Source organism: Notothenia coriiceps, unplaced genomic scaffold (assembly GCF_000735185.1).
Source record: "Notothenia coriiceps isolate Sejong01 unplaced genomic scaffold, NC01 NC01_scaffold00023139, whole genome shotgun sequence".
Lineage (NCBI taxonomy): Eukaryota > Metazoa > Chordata > Actinopteri > Perciformes > Nototheniidae > Notothenia > Notothenia coriiceps.
This window is the reverse complement of record NW_011355840.1, coordinates 275,833-292,029: the sequence shown is the minus strand read 5'-3', so window position 1 is coordinate 292,029 and position 16,197 is coordinate 275,833. Positions and strand designations below refer to the sequence as shown.

Here is a 16,197-nt window from a genome sequence, read left to right as displayed (position 1 = left end):
TTCATATACACAAAATCTATTTGCAAGGTTTAGAAGCAAAAATGATGCATTGCGTGGTATATTTTTGATATAATGTATTTGAGAAACATTCGGGACATGAAAAAAAAAAAAAAAAAAAAAAAGAACGAGAAACTAACCCGTTACCCAGAATTGTCTTTCTTTTTTTGGAGAAAGTTATCGGTGGCGCATGGAGGAAGTGGAGCGCACAGGAGACACACCATTTCATTGGCAGACTGTTATGTTTACGTGGGGAAATGATAGCGCATACATCATTTGAGAGATATGGTTTCGACTCAACAGTAATATTTTAACAAGTTTTTTTGTTGGCATTATCCTGACCATAGATGGCCCTTAAGGCCTTTGAAAATATGTTGCCAGGCATATGTAAATATAATTTATATGGCACAGGATTTAATGAACCTATGGAATGCACTTTATTAAATTGGCAATATTACAACAATAACAGTGTTGACCATTATTCATGTCCGTTTGTACAGGAATTGTTCATGAATGTACTTTGGGGGTCAAAATTTCAACATACACCTTTGAAATATAGTACACTCTTTGTTCTTTGCATTAATACAGCACATTCATAAAAGTTGATGAGAAGAATGAGAATTGAGTGATAAATGTACCACTGCCAGATTATCAGTTTGAGACTGTTTTGGCACTGCAAGGCCTTGGAAAGATGTACTGTAATTCATTATACTTTGAAAATAGCAGAGTGGTGGGAGTAAGTCCTACATGTGCAAGTCATGATGCAAGTCTCAAGTCTTGACCTACAAGATCAAGCAAGTCCCAAGTCACGTGATGAGAGTCAAGCAAGTCAAGTCAAGTTCCCATGTGCTCAGGTCAAGCAAGTCAAGTCAGTCCTACGAAATTCTGATGATAAGCCCAGTTTCCGCATTTAAATCAGTTAAAAAGACAATGGTTATGAAAAATGGGATTCAATCCCACAATCATGATCTTCATTACATACCACAGTTAATCATTGAAATCTAATTTAGACCAATGACAAACCATATTAGATTCATATTACCCTAGAAACTGCAGACAAATATAGCTAGGACTCAAAAAAGTTCTGTTCAAAAAGGCAGAATTCCAGGTAGGGAAATCATATATGGCATTTGCTACAACTCCGCTGCCTGCAGATACACGGTTACAACATCGGAGGATACGTCCCCAGCTGAGCCAGAAATCAGCGCAGTTCTTGGTCCAGGCTCTCTCGTCCATCTCACGGACTAGACTACTGCAACTTCTCCTCCTGGCTGGTCTACCTGCATGTGCGCATTCCGACCTCTGGCAGCTCCATCCAGAATGCAGCGGCCTCGTCTGGTCTTCAACCTTCCAAAATTCTCCACACCACGCCCCCTCCGCTCCCTTACACTGGCCTTCCAGTACGCTGGAATCCACTTCAAGACACTGGTACTTGCGTACATGCTGCGAATGGATCTGGCCTTTCCTACATCCAGGGACATGGGTTAAACCGTACACACCCCAGCACGTGCCAACTCCGCTCTGCTCATCAGCCAAACAGCTCGCTGCACCCGCACGCGGAGCGGACCCAAGTCCCCATCAGCAAAAAACACATGGGTTTGCTATCCTGGGCTCCAAAATGGTTGGAATGAGCTCCCCATTGAAATCAGGACAGCAGAAAGCTTGCCATCTTCCGCGCGCAGACTGGAAACTCATCTCTTTAGACTCCACTTTGAAGCGATTGAAATTACTAACAAAGCACTTTATATACTAATAAAGGGACTGGCTTATCTAAAAGCAGTTGAGTGCGCTTGAACATGTTTTGCTCTATGAACCTGATATACTTATATGATTCTGTTTTCTTCCAGGTTGTATCTTCCTGGTCGAATGCACTTATTGTAAGTCGCTTTGGTAAAAGCGTCACAGCTAAATGCAATGTAATGTAATGTAATTTGCCATTACACATATTTAATTTAAATGTATGTTAACACTAGAACCGCCAACAGCGTCAGCACCTAAATAGATATCATTTTCAAATCATTTAATTTGTTCCTCTTCATAATTTCCTTATAAACTAAGTAGGACGATTTAAAACTCACTTAATTGGGTTAATTTTGAAATTGCTTCAGTTTATCATCATAACAGATCAAAAAGTTCAGATTCATTTTTGCAATAAATCAAAGAATGATGCACTTCTACAAACAAAAACAACTTAATTAAAAGATTTAAACAAACTACTAAAAGTAGATGAACTACATTACTCAAAAGTTTGGAGTAACTTCTGATAATAACACAGGGAAAATAAACGAGGCATCTCTTTTCCTCTCTCTCTCTCCCTCTCCTGACAGCCCGTCAGTATCAGGGAGGGTTACGGCCCGTCCACACACAGGCATGAAAAAAATCTTTCAAATCTTCGCCCATTCACTTGAATGGGGTGACGTAGAAGATTTTTAATCTTCGCCGAACTGCATTGTGGGGAGCGGAGCATGACTTTGCAAGCATCGTGAGCAACAAAAGTTGAGCAATGTTCAACTTTTGATGCTCCCGATGCTTTCGAAGCTGGCATCAGCCAATCAAATCCCGTTTATGTAAATCCCGCCAGTACAAGCGCTAGCCAATCGAACCGCGTGTATGCAGATACCGCAGGTCTTTTCCATATGTCATAAAATGAAGGATAAATTAATCATCGCTGTAGGAAATGTCCCGGTCCTTTACGACTGCTCTCTGTTTACCTACCGGGACCTAAACCGGAGGAACCAGGCATGGAGGGAGGTGGCAGAGACAGTTGGTGAAACTGGTAAGTTTTCACCTGTTTGCTTTGTATGCCGGGGGCGGGCGGGAGATTCCTGGGAGATTCCTGATTGATTGTTGGCCGCCTTTGGCGCGTGAAATCGCCAAGCTTCAGACACGCCCAGCATCAAGATTTTTTAAGATTTTTTTCATGCCTATCATGCCAGCGGCGTGCGTTGACGCTTCACCATTCACTTTGAATGGGGTGACGTCACTTTTCGCCGAACTGCATCGTGGGAAGCGACGTGGAGCGTTGCTGGCATTGCTCGCTGCAAAAGTTGAGCAATGTTCAACTTTTGAAGCCTCGGCAGAAGCGTCAGCCAATCGAATCATATACCAGTACAAGCTCTAGCCAATCAAACAGCTGCTTGTGTGTCAGGGGCGGGAGATTCATGTGATTGGTTGTTGGCCGAGTTTCAGACACGCCCGCCGGCAAGCGTCAACGCACGCCGCTGTGTGGACGGGCCGTAAGAACTAGCTAGAGAATGATTAACCAAAACAAAGTTATGGGGGGGGGGGAGCACCCACCAGCCATCTCGATGATCTGTCCCTTCAGGGTGACCACCCTCCAGCGCTTGTCCTTCTGGAAGGCCATCCTGGTGGCCTGCTCCATGTCCTGGGCCACCAGGGTGTCCCTCAGGGCGAAGTAGAAAGCTGGCCGCACACTCTCCTCCTTCACACGCACCATGTCGAAGAGACGAGGGGTTTCCTCTGGAGTGCGGATGGGAGCCATGTTTCTCTCCCACACCTTCATCTGGGGGAGGAGATGAGGAGGTACGAGGAGATGATATGTTTAATCACAAACCCCAAACTACTGTCTTGATCGGCTACTAAAGTCAAAGTGTATTGATCTTTACCTTGTCCAGACCAATGAAAGTTGCAAAGCCGATGTTCTGCTCTTTAAGGAACATCACACACTTCTGGGCGGTATCGATGCTATCCACCACGATGTTGTCCAGGGCGCCGCAACTAGAGGAAATGGCCACATCGTACTTCTCCTCTATGGCTCCCAGGTCTCCCTGCAAGCACACAAATAAATGATGAGACAACATCCAATGCTTACATTTAATACAAATGTTTTGAGCACACAATAACTAGAAACCAAACATTTATTTATTTTTACCAATCTTCCGAAGATGCCAGGGATTCTGCCACTCTTCTTCTGCTGCATGAGGGCGTCCAGGACTCTTCCTCGGCTGCGGTTGGAGGTCAGAGAGCTCTTGGCTTCGTCCACCTTCTGCCTCAATTCCCTCACCACTTCCTTGGTCTCATTATCCGTCTTCATCAGCTGCTCCAGCGCTTCTGCGTCCTGTAGAGAAAAGAAAGAAAGAAGCAATTAAACAAAAGCTTAAACAAATGGCGCCATACGTGTGGCAGCAGTAGTCAATAGAAATAGTAAGCCTAGCTCGAAGTTAATGACATTAATAAGATGTGACTATAATAACTACGTTGGTTTGACCTTCTTGAGCTCCTGTTCTTTCTGAGGGATCTTCACTTCCAGGTCCTTGATGGCGGCGCGGCGCTCCCGCAGCGTGTCAGAGGTCGTCTGCAGCGTCTGCTTGGCCGTGTTGAGCTGAGTCAGCGCCGTGTTGTGGCGGCTCAGGTAGATGTCGAGCTCCGACTGAGCCAGGTCCATACGAGAGCGGGTCTCATTCACAGCCTTGCTGAGCTCCATCAGCTCCTTCTCTTTGGTCTGGAGAACACAGGAAGAGCACATTGAAGGTTTACAGTAATAATGCAGAGTTTACTATCTAGAGTGAAACCAAGCATGCAACAAACTAACACCATGATTAATACACACACCTCTTTGTCCTGTTGCAAGCCGCTGGTCTCTTCCTTCAGACTCTCCATCACCTCCTCCAGTTTTTTCTCTTCTTTGACTTTCTGCTTTTCCATCTCCTCCTTGCGAGCGGTTGCCTCAGAGATGGCCTTTTCACTGCTGGCAGGCACCCCGCGCACTTCCTCCAGCTGCACACAAACAGATGAGATTTATCAGACTCTGGAGTCTAAGCAACAGAAGCTACAACACCTGTCTGAGTTCAACCTGAGGACACAACTCATCAAAACACCCTCAGAGCGACCAGAGGGATAGCCCTTAAGTCTGAAGTTAGACGGTGAGGTTAAGGGATCGGGGAAGACGAGAGTTATAAAGTGAATTTATGGAATAAGCTACACATTCGGAAGCAGGCCAACTATAAAACACACACTCCGGACTGAGCAGGCCCTGGTTGGGCCCGGCACAACAGTAAGCCGCGTGGCAGAGCTGAAACCAGGCAAGGCGGAGTGCTGTGTGTGTGTGTGTGTGTGTGTGTGTGTGTTTCGTAGGGTTCACTGCGGGTGGAATGTGTGGCGGCTGGGAGCGTTACACAAGCCTGGCCATAGTTGAGTACCACACAGCAGAACACTGCTCCCCGGAGCCCGGCCTGCCTCGGCCCAACATGTTTCCAGAGCACGGCCATGTAGGTGGAGCAGAGCAGGAGACGGGAAGCTAGACCTACATTTACAACAGAATTCTCTATCTTTATGTGAAGAAAAGGCTCAGTAAGTGTGCGAGAGAAACATTAGTCCACCACTAAAAGTGAAACAGAGCACGAGTTGGCTATCAACAGACACACACTACCAATCCACTTGTGTGTTACTTCACAGCCCTCTAGTGGCTACTTTACAGCACATCGTCCTTCCTGCCATTACATTGGATTTACAATTTATTGAAGAGTTTCTTTAATGCATAATGACAAATACTCTAGAAGAAATCCAGGGGGTTTCCCTTTGTCCAAGGAGAGGAACATATGAACAAATAAAGCAAGGCCTGGACACCATTTTGCAACCGAGACAACATATTTGTTTTGTTGCATGGGTAAAGAGAAATATCTGAGGATGTATTTAACCCTTGCTTTGTGTAGCTTTCAGGCAGAGCGACGTCAGTTCCTCCTCTGGAAACTGTCGCTCTCCCATTTGATTAAAACACTACACAGCCTGAAACATTGTTACACAAATTAACATTATCTTTGAAACTTAAACAAGGCTTCATTTTCACAGTGATCCAGAAACATTAACTTCTTTACATTTAAGAAATGAATCACTTTAGATCCCACATTAATTATGGCTAATGTCTCTTAAAATGCAGACAACAAATAATGAACAATACAAAAATAAACAGCATGCTGCTCTGTCAGTTAAACACGAGCCTCTGAAATTAGAGAGGGGGGAAATGTGAAAAATAAGAACCTTCTTAATCTACTTGTTAATGTTAGACTCAGAAGAACAAGTTACAATGAATGCTGCAATACATGAAGGTTCCTGTAAGGACTGAAATGAATGTATTTCTCTCCAGGCTTCAAAACAACATCCCCTTGTTTTTTTATATAAGAAACGGGAAATTGTATTTTTAGTGCCCATGTTTCTTTCTTGGCCGCGGTACAGAATAAACAGAGCAACACTGGAGTGTCATCCCGCTGGTTCTAGCTTGCCTTGATTTAATACAACCATGTATTTCTTGGTTATGCATAGTAAATGAGGAGGAAATGGCAACAGTTATGCTCTCCTGACATATCATGCGACAGTGGGAGATCACTATTGCAGAGTAGCACACGGTGATACCAAGTGGAATGAAGTCCTTTAGCAGCCTGCGGTGGAGCACCTTCTAAAGAGCAACATACCTTTTCTTTGTCCTTTTCCAGCTGCTTCTGCAGTTTCTTGTTCTTGCTCTTGGAGTGTTTGATTTTCTCACGCACTTCAACGTCCTGCAGGTCCAGCTGGGTGAACTTCTGCTTCTGCGTCTCTATGTACTTGTTCAGTTTATTTTGTTTCCTGGTGGAGAAACAGCAATTTCACTTTAGTCAATCATGGAGAAAATGTCTTGAAATACTGCAATTAAAATAATATGAATGCAGAAATGTTTCCATTATAGAACAATAAGAATGATGATAAATAATATGGCTAACTCCTAACAGAACAAAACTATTTAGGACACATACGTAACAGCTTTCCTGAATCCAAACGGGACAGGGAAAGAGAGACACTGACGACCACCAAATGATTGGATGAGGCCAACAGATTGTAACCTCTAAAGCCCGTCACATTGGTTAGAGGGGAAGCACAAACATTTCTTACTTTTCTACATTTTTGAGCTCCTGGTTCATTTTCTCAATTTCCTCTGATATCTTTGCATTTTTCTCAGTGAGTTCCTTGGTGTCCTCCATGATCCTCTGCTTCTCCTGATCTTTATCCACAGCACGCTTCTGCAGATCATCGCTGATGGCAAAGAGAGATCCGGAGGAAAGTGAGTAAAACTTAGTGGCTTACACATAAACCAAAGAAACCGGCGCCTGACCCCAGAGGAGGGTCCTGTTGCCCCTGTGAGGCTCAGAATGCCATTCCTATGCTAGGGTAACATTGAAATGTAACGAGGATGTTTTCCTTTTGAATGAGTCTTGCAGAGAACAGGGACATGTTGCCGGTGCACTCACACGTAATACTGGCAGAGCCGACTCTTGTGTTTGAAGATGTTGTTCTCCAGGGTGAGGAACTCCACAGCTTTGTTCTTTTCTCCCTCCAACGCATTCTTCTCCTTTTCCACCAGCTTCACTCGGTTAAGCTAGGACAGTAAACATATTGCTGTACTTAATATCATGTGACAAAACTGTAATAACATTTATAGACAGAAAATAATATGAATAAGAGACTTATTAAAACATACAGAATTAATGTTTTATAGCATCTCCATCATTCTGATCCCACATCAATATTTTGATAAGAGCTACAATAGCATTCATTTGATTCTAATCACTCGAGTATCGTCTTACTTGGACAAAATGAAAATACATATGTTGAAATACTAATATAGCACAACTTTCATCAATGCGTTCAATGTGTGTTCAAGTGAGTGTGTCTTTTGTGAAACACGATGAATCATGTCTTGGGCAGTCTGCCAAACCAAAGACCAAGTTATCTTACATTTCACAGTACACAACTATTAAAAAACATTTATTTTCATCCCTGATATTTGCATAAAAAGCTTACAAACTATGCACATTTAAACCTCTACTGTATAAAGGCAGAGCATAGGAAGTCCAGACACAGGAAGCCAAGTTTGTTATCTCATGAGTGTGTGAGTGTCACCTTCTCTCCCCTCTGCTCATTGAGCAGCTCGATGCGGCGGGCCAGGGTCAGGATGGGCTGCTTGAGGCGCCAGGAGCCGATGATGTCCTCCAGGTACTCCAGCATGCCCTCGTCATGCTCCGTCTGACCTTTGGGCTTCATCATGGCTATCTGCTCCACCTCACCCTAAACACAGTCCAGATCACAAGGAAAAAGATACTTTCATTTCAACATGGAGCCAAGAGTTCTAATAAAACACTCTTATAATTAAATAATATTGTATTAGACTATTAAGAAGTGGTCAATTGAATTTAGACCTCTCTACTTTAAAAAACTGTTGATCTGCCCCACACACCCACACCCACACCCACACACACAGTTTGAGAACACGATGGCTCTCCGCAAAACACACAAATATTACACTGAGCTAAATAAAAAGAGGACATCAAATAAAAATAATTTAAAACAAATGTTCAAAATAATGGACATGGTTCAATTAGGTAAAACAAGTATACCATGAAAATGCTTATTTACACATTATCCCAACCCCACCAATAATGATGGCCCATTACACACTTTTCTTCTTTTCCACCTTTTTAGGATTGCGGACTTCTGTGATCTGCACCGTGGGTTCATTTCCCACAGTGTATTCTAGTTGTCACAGAGTTAGGCAAAGCTCTAAGGAGTAATCATACTGGTTTGAACATTATTAATTTTTAAGCATGATGGCTTAGAATAAAACTATATCTCCGTTAAATATTTGATCTTAACTCTATATCTGCAAATATAGAAGCATCTTGTTCCAAAATCATATGTCCTTTATAGGTATAGAAAAAGGGCAGCTCGGGTACAACTTATGTGTGAAAGAAAAGAGAAGCCAGTAGAGGTAGGGGAGTTCCCACGTCAACCTCTGCTCTCACCAGTGAACAGACCCGACAGCTTCCTCTTAGACAGAGGCCTAAGGAAAGGAAAAGTGACTTTGGAGAAAAGCTAAAGCCTCTTCCAATACTCATGCAATCATGTCATGGACAGAGAGCTGAACATCTAACAGGGAGAGTAGACATGCACACACACAAACACAAATCTACGTAGAACAAAGTCAAGCAGAACACATGTAATCAACCTGACCATAAACAAGAGGATAGGAGACACCAAGTGTTCACGTTAAACTACAACGCACACAGCAAAAATAATAAAATAAAATGTAAGAAATGGGACAACCAAGATTAAATCAGCCTTTTTGTTTTGTTCTGACCTATTGCATCACCCCATAAGCCATGGGTTAATCAGTAATAATGGGTAGGTTACACATGTAATACAATCAGGAGGGAAAGGGATGCAACAAGAGAACTGGTGCAAACTCAGCAACACAATACTAAATGTTCAAAATCATCTAAAAACACAAATAATACAAAATAAACAGGAATGCAGTACATTTGCCAGTGAGGTAAAAAAATAAACAAAATGTTGAACCAATAAAAGCCATGGTAATGGAGGGTGTTTGATCCGGCCACACTGAAGCAGCACTGCCAATATTGGGGTTGGGGTCTCACACGCCAATATTTACGTGCTGCTAAAGCGTGGCAGGTACATGGGAAGGGGGGGGGGGGGAAGGAGGTCGTCCAACCTGTACCCACTGGAGCGCAAAACCCATAAAAAGGCTCCCCCACTACAAAACCAGAGTTCATTTTCAAATACAGCCACTCACAAACCGGTCCATGTATCGGTACAATTGAATTTATTCCTTAAAATTCTAAAGCAGCAAATAATGGTTCGCACCTTTTCCACACTGTTTCAAACCATGATGCGCTGCTATAGCAGTCTAAGGACTCGTAGAGAGTACATCCTCTCCTATCCAATTCCAGGGCAACAGGTTATCCCCGCAGACAGGCATGGCTGTAAGGTCACCATGAAACATTTGACCCACAGTGGACTGTGAAATGGACAAAGAAGGAAGAGCAGAACATCTCTGACAGAATGGGATGGTCAGAGCAAGAATACAAAAGCAGAGTTAAAGAAAAATACAAATAAATGCACAATTACCTGTAAGATCAGAAATCTGTTGTGGTCGAGGTCAATGCCATGGCTCCGGAGTAAAACCCCCACTTCTTTGAATGTGGCTTTTTTGTCACCGATATGATAGGCTGAGGAGCTGTCTTTGTTGGCCGTCCTGGAAACATAGAACTTGCTGTTGGGGATGACTTCGTAGTCATCTCCTTCCTGGCTCAGAGGGTGGGTGGGGGGGGGCAGAAGACAGAGGGCAGTTTAGTGCAGAACAGTTGAGGAGAAACTCTAACAGCTCTACTCATAAAATGATCATGCCCCTGATACTGACAAATCCACTGAGAGAGGTTAGACAAAAACACTCAATATTAAAAACAATCAACAAAAAGGCTTGTTTAAAAAGCACAACACAGATCTAGGGCAGATACAGTTACAGGTTAAACCACATCAGGTTAGTGTATTATATCCAGTTAAATGTACCACGTTTTCAAAATGTGTCAGATACAATAAGATTATAAACGCATTGCAAACACATCGATTATTTGGCTAAAAAAGTAATAATTGAAAGAACAGGTCAAATAATCTAAGTTGTCTACATCACATCTAACAATCATTTTAATTAAAAAAAAGAACAGATTGTAAAGTCAGCAGAATGTATAGAAATCAGTTTAGTAATTTGATTTTAATTTAATCGGAACTGCTTAACCATAAAGAAAGGCTTAGAGAATGAGAAGAATCAGAAATGTTACAGGGGTCAAGACAAAACTAAAACTCTGTGGCAGATCAAATTCAGATTTTTTTTTAACTTTTAATTCATTACACTTTTGTCAGGAGTTTTGACAAGGTTAACTAATGTGTGATCCAATGCTAATAATAAATGGGCATAACTAACAACCATGTTATTGAAATTCACAGTACCATCAAATAAATACAGCTTAGTTACTGTTTTGAACGTTTAAAAAGCGTTCAAAGATAGAGGACTCAATCCTAGCCCCTTTGTGAATTCACTATGACATGTGTAGGTGGTAGTTGGAACTTTCATGACTGCTTTGAGTCTCGGTTTAATCAGGGTTCTGATCATTGTGTGGCAATATTATATCATGATCAAGGAGTAACAAAATATAATACAAAAACACAACAACATCTAACTACAAGGAAATATGAATGTTCACCCCCCCAGGCGAAATGAATTGTGTTCTCTCCTAAATTGATACAGAGTGAGTGTAATTTACATCTGTGTGACAGATATATACCTTATCAATAATCTTTTGAAAATGGACTTCCACAGTACAGCTTTGCACATCCTTATGTTGATCAGAGCTGTGAATCAGCACTGAGAGCTTTTTTGATCTGATTTTTTGAGCTCTGTATCCAAACACAAAGAGCATTGAATCTATCACATTGGACTTCCCACTCCCATTTGGACCAATGATGCAGGAAAAGCGCTGAGAGAAAGATGGGGGGGAGAAAAAACCAGGTCAATCAATTACATAAAAATATACTGCAGCCACAAGTAAATACTGTAAATGTCATACAGGCTATACGTTACAATTTAAACATAGTTAGTTTGTGATAGTGAATGTTTTTCAAAAGGGTGTAGTGAAGATTTACTTTAATACACTTATATTCGCAGCGCACAGGGGGGGGATCAGAAAATTGTCAAAAGACAAAGTTTAACAACATATATAATTGATGGGATATGTCAGCACATCACTACCCCTTGCACGATACACTCACTAAATCAAAATGGAGGAATGTGACTTTTCCTACCTATTTTTTTTTTAACTCAATGAAATGTTATAATGTAGTATAAACAATTATTTATTTATTTTGTATGTATTTCCAGGCAACCAAGGTACACAGGCAGTATAGCTGTGCAATATGACAATTTAAATAAAATTGATAAACACTAGAATGATGGTAAATCTGGGAGTTTAAAACAACACATTAACAAAGTATTTCCCACAATGGGATGACATTTGTAACCATGTTTGGTCATACCTTGTGAAAAGGCCCCAGAATCTGCTCTCCTGAGTAAGATTTAAAGTTGCGATTAACTAAATGCGTTATCATCAGGCGTGGAGCGCCCGGTTCATTGGTCATCGCTGGGGGCGGGGGTGGAGGGATGCTGCCGAGAATCTCCTCCAAACTCCGATTATCAGCCGCCTCGGCAGCTTCCCCCAGAGACGCATCTGTGGCACAGAAAAAGTACAACTTTTATTCCCCTGTGCGTGTCGTTTCAGGTGGGGGACAGTGGCGCGTGGGGGAGGGGTGGAGGAGCCAAAAAAACAAACAAACAAAACACAGGCAGCAAGTTACAACCGCAGTCAAACAGACACTCCGAGAAAGTTGACAGGCGTTATTTTTTCTTTGTTCTGAAAACAAGAGCCAAGCCATAAAAGAAAAAAGACCATGGCCGCTTATGAACAAACCCAATTTAAAATACAAACGCTCTTCACGAGAAGCGTTCATACGAGATCGTAGATGCGCCACATTCATTTCGTCGATAATAAATAAGTCAATTCCACATTTCTATCATCAACGTTACACATTCACTCATGCCGAACTGCACGCCAAACGCAGGGAGGCAATCGTTTTATTTATTTATAATAATGTATAACGTTAAACCGATTATGTTGCCATCACACCAAGCCACAACGACCTGTCCAAAATCTATTGTGCTCACAGAAGCATAAACAAGCTGAGGGGTGGATGTTTTTTAATTAAATGCATGCAGTCAGACACACAGTGAACAATTTCAACGTATTCCAAAGAATACACACATCACTTAATGCCGTTATGTATCTTAATCTTGTCATACCATTTATTTTACAAATTGCAAGTTATAACAAAAACGTAAAACATACAACATACTTTTGATCTACAACATAAAACCCTCCATAACCCGAAATGATTTACCTCGTTTGTTGAGAAGATCCGGGGAAGAAGTAAACTCGACGATATTAAAATCATCTCAAAAATCATAAGACAAGTATTGATGACTGACACTTTATTTAAAAAATGATCAGCCATTATAACTACGTGTTGAGATTTAAGTAAGAAAAAAAGATTCACAGCTGTGGCAATTGGCCACTAACAGAACGGCAGTACACGCAACGCCATTGAGTGAACACAACTTATTTAGATTCACAGACACCAAAACAGCCTTTGTTACTTGCCAGTTGTCGGCGGTGCCTCCTCTTGGCCATTGGACTTGGTTTGTGGAGGGGGTACATCCAGCTCGTCTTCGGAGTCATCCCGGGGCTGCGACCCTTTCCCTTTTGACTTGGAGGAGGCAGTTGAGCTCTTTGCCGTTTTAGATGGCATGATTTTAAATCTAAAGGGGTCATTGGTAAAAAAAAAAAAAAAAAAAAAAAAAAAAAGGATTATCCATGAGTGGTTTTTGTGCCTGTCAATCTCCTAACTCCACTTTTAGTCGGTCACACGCAGCTACCAGGCTTTAATCATTTCCAGTCAGATCCCCCTGCCGCCCTATCCAACTGTTAGTCGGTATATATTTTTAATTGGACCATAGCTTGATTTTTTTTCTCGCTCCCTCTTTTACTTACATCAAAACATACAGTAACAACATGAATCATCATGTGTATAACCTGAAGTTTGATTAAAAAAAGGATATCACCCTGATAATATCAGTAAAGAGATCAGGCTGACAACTGCCTGATGATTATAACAAATTAGATGATATTCTAACAGCAAACATTACAAATTAATAACTTCCTATGCTGTGACAGATTCGTTTCAGTACCCCTCTGCATCAAATGTAGGTTTTTCATTTCTGCGTCACAAAGTTGAACGAATAATGACCCTTGCAATGATGGGAAAAACGGAAGATACTGTTAACGTAACGCTAACAGGAAAACCCTGTTAATATGCAAATAGCTACATTTTCTTCCTAAAGTGCACAACCTTTTCTATGTTGTATGGTTATTAGCTAAACTGGCTCACTACCCGGTGGTTAAAACGCAACGTCCTAAATTAAACGAAGAGCTTAAACTGACACCAATATCAAATGTAATCCACTGTTATGTTGGGGTCGGAGGTGCACACGGACCAACCTAAATCGCTAACTCATTCAAAGAACGAATGTAACGTCAATATAACGTAACTGTATATGTCTATGCAGATAAGTACTTTAGTAACGGTTGCTCGGCCACAGGATAAACGCATTTATTGTTAACTTTGCCACGTTAATGCGCTGACTTGGCTAATGTTAACGTGAATTTAGCAGCTGTAGCTAACTATCAGATGTGAAATAATGCAGCATGCTAATGAAATAGCAAACTTTGACTATCAAACGTATCTTCGTCTTGGATGTGTAACGTTACTGAAACACTGTAAAGCATACTGTACTCAATGTGAACCGTATCGCAATTGAAAGGGGCGAATTTATATGTTATTCGCATAAATAACATTGCCAAACACTAACGTGGTTGACTTTAAGCAGCCAAACGTATTTCTGCAATTTAACATTTAGCATAGCAACATTAACGTTAGCTTAGAAAAGTTATATTTCAGCCAGGGGCGTGTGTGACTACAACAAGGCACGTCTTGCGTTAAATGTAATAAAAGGCAAAAAAGAGACCACTTCGCGTTACATACCGCAGTATTGTTAGTCATTACGTTTTTAATCTGAGCTAATGTTGAAACGTATCGCGTTGTTAATGTTAACTAAGGTTGGGAGCTAAAGTTATGCGTTTCAGCAAATAGACGGAACCCATTCATTCACTTACTCTCAGCTAAAGTGTTTCAATATACCTTCCACGATAAAAGCACGGTCTGTCAATAGTCTTCCTTTCTGACCCAAATCACGTAATCGGAAAAAGTATTCGTTAATCCAAAATCGAATAATATAATCCACAAAATATAGCCCGTGTCCGTGCCGAGTCGCTCTCCTACTTGAAAACTCTAACTTGTAAATGGCGCCTAAACTGTGCTGTCGAACCAGATTCGTTACAAACTGACGCAAGGCACCATGGAACGTTCAAAGGGCAGGGGGAAAAAAACACGAAATTCAAAAAAGGGGACGAAGCCAACTCCGCCTCGCTCCAAACAAACAATAATAAGACGACACAAATAACAAAACTGGAAAACGCAGAAAGTAACAATATGTGCTTTTCACAATGGTATATTGAGTAAGATTATTGTCATATATTCAAAGCGTAAAGTTTCTACGTGTCCAAACGGTTGCCTGGTTACATTAGAACAAAGTCCCGCCCAGAGGAACAGTTTTACATTCGAGGAAGTATTATTCGATCGACGGACGAGTTGTGTTATTTTATTTCATTTTATTGAGTGCCATTACGAACATTCATTTAAAATGTGCCATTTATACTGGTAAATCATTCGAAATATCTGTTTTCGATGACACAACTCTCGCAAGTTATCTCGCGATAACTTGCGTTTCAACTAGCTTCTTATGACGCTCATGACCCATTTTACATGGCTACCAGCAGTTAGCATGGATAGCTTGGGCGAGGAATTGCTAATAAGTGATGGATAGGCTTTCTGTATACTTAATTAACTGTTCATGCGTATTTGCTGGACCAAGTGATACGCATACATTGCTGACTGTCCCATAACTAAAGTCGGTAACGACAGAAGGATGTCCGTTATAAGCAGAAAATCAAGTTAACTTTAGCATTCAAGTAGCAGGCAAGGCTCTGGGACATCTGAGGATTCACGTTAGCAACGGTGGCAGGGACCGTAGCAACTGCAGACGCTTGTTTCATCCACCGTTACAGAGAGCTACCAGAGCATGCTAACAGCTAAGTCGCCATATATTAAGGGTACGGTTCAATGTTTTGGATTGAATGTTTATGTTGTTTCTTTCTGTTTTTGACATTGTTGTGTTATAAAGAAGTTTTATATGAGAGGGCGTTCACTAACTGACAATGTCTTGTTCGTTTAGGGATCAACAGAGCAAACATCCACCATGAGATTGAAAACATCGTTGCTACAGGAACCCAAACATATCCTTTTTACGATGTCGTTTACCAACCTTACATTGCGTTTCTGTACAGTTCAAATAACTCAACGTCAACACTTTGAAAGTGTTACCACTATACGTGTTATCAGAATCATAATTCGTTTATATATATCCCACAGTAAGTATTATTATATTTACAAGTGTAGTCATTTAAGCCTTGTATTGATTTGCTGGGGTCGACCTAGCACCTAACTTCTGCTGAATCTAGAACTTGTTTATTCTATTTTCAAAAGTCCCTACTTATTGCAAAAGCAACCATGGGATTTTGAATGACCAATTACAAATACATATGCCTACCTTTCTAACACTTTCCTTAACAG

The 16,197-nt window shown here is 41.3% G+C and overlaps 1 protein-coding gene across 3 annotated transcripts in view; it reads right to left on the bottom strand.

The window, feature by feature from the left end:
• Nucleotides 1-14,818, bottom strand: part of smc4 (structural maintenance of chromosomes 4) — a 20,757-nt gene extending 5,939 nt beyond the window's left edge. The window contains exons 1-14 of one of the 3 annotated variants that reach the window (XM_010781350.1): nucleotides 14,622-14,818; nucleotides 13,050-13,207; nucleotides 11,872-12,062; nucleotides 11,124-11,315; nucleotides 9,910-10,086; nucleotides 7,888-8,052; nucleotides 7,236-7,363; nucleotides 6,880-7,020; nucleotides 6,426-6,576; nucleotides 4,570-4,734; nucleotides 4,226-4,459; nucleotides 3,890-4,075; nucleotides 3,624-3,785; nucleotides 3,295-3,520 (exon numbers count right to left, since the gene is read on the bottom strand). In XM_010781350.1, the coding sequence (XP_010779652.1) occupies nucleotides 3,295-3,520; nucleotides 3,624-3,785; nucleotides 3,890-4,075; nucleotides 4,226-4,459; nucleotides 4,570-4,734; nucleotides 6,426-6,576; nucleotides 6,880-7,020; nucleotides 7,236-7,363; nucleotides 7,888-8,052; nucleotides 9,910-10,086; nucleotides 11,124-11,315; nucleotides 11,872-12,062; nucleotides 13,050-13,197 (2,266 nt within the window). In that variant the 5' untranslated portion in view covers nucleotides 13,198-13,207; nucleotides 14,622-14,818. Of the gene's footprint in view, nucleotides 1-3,294; nucleotides 3,521-3,623; nucleotides 3,786-3,889; nucleotides 4,076-4,225; nucleotides 4,460-4,569; nucleotides 4,735-6,425; nucleotides 6,577-6,879; nucleotides 7,021-7,235; nucleotides 7,364-7,887; nucleotides 8,053-9,909; nucleotides 10,087-11,123; nucleotides 11,316-11,871; nucleotides 12,063-12,789; nucleotides 12,955-13,049; nucleotides 13,208-14,621 lie in introns of those variants that run through there. The other 2 variants (XM_010781351.1, XM_010781352.1) reach the window with 2 other exon arrangements.
• Between the last annotated feature and the right edge of the window lie 1,379 nt (nucleotides 14,819-16,197).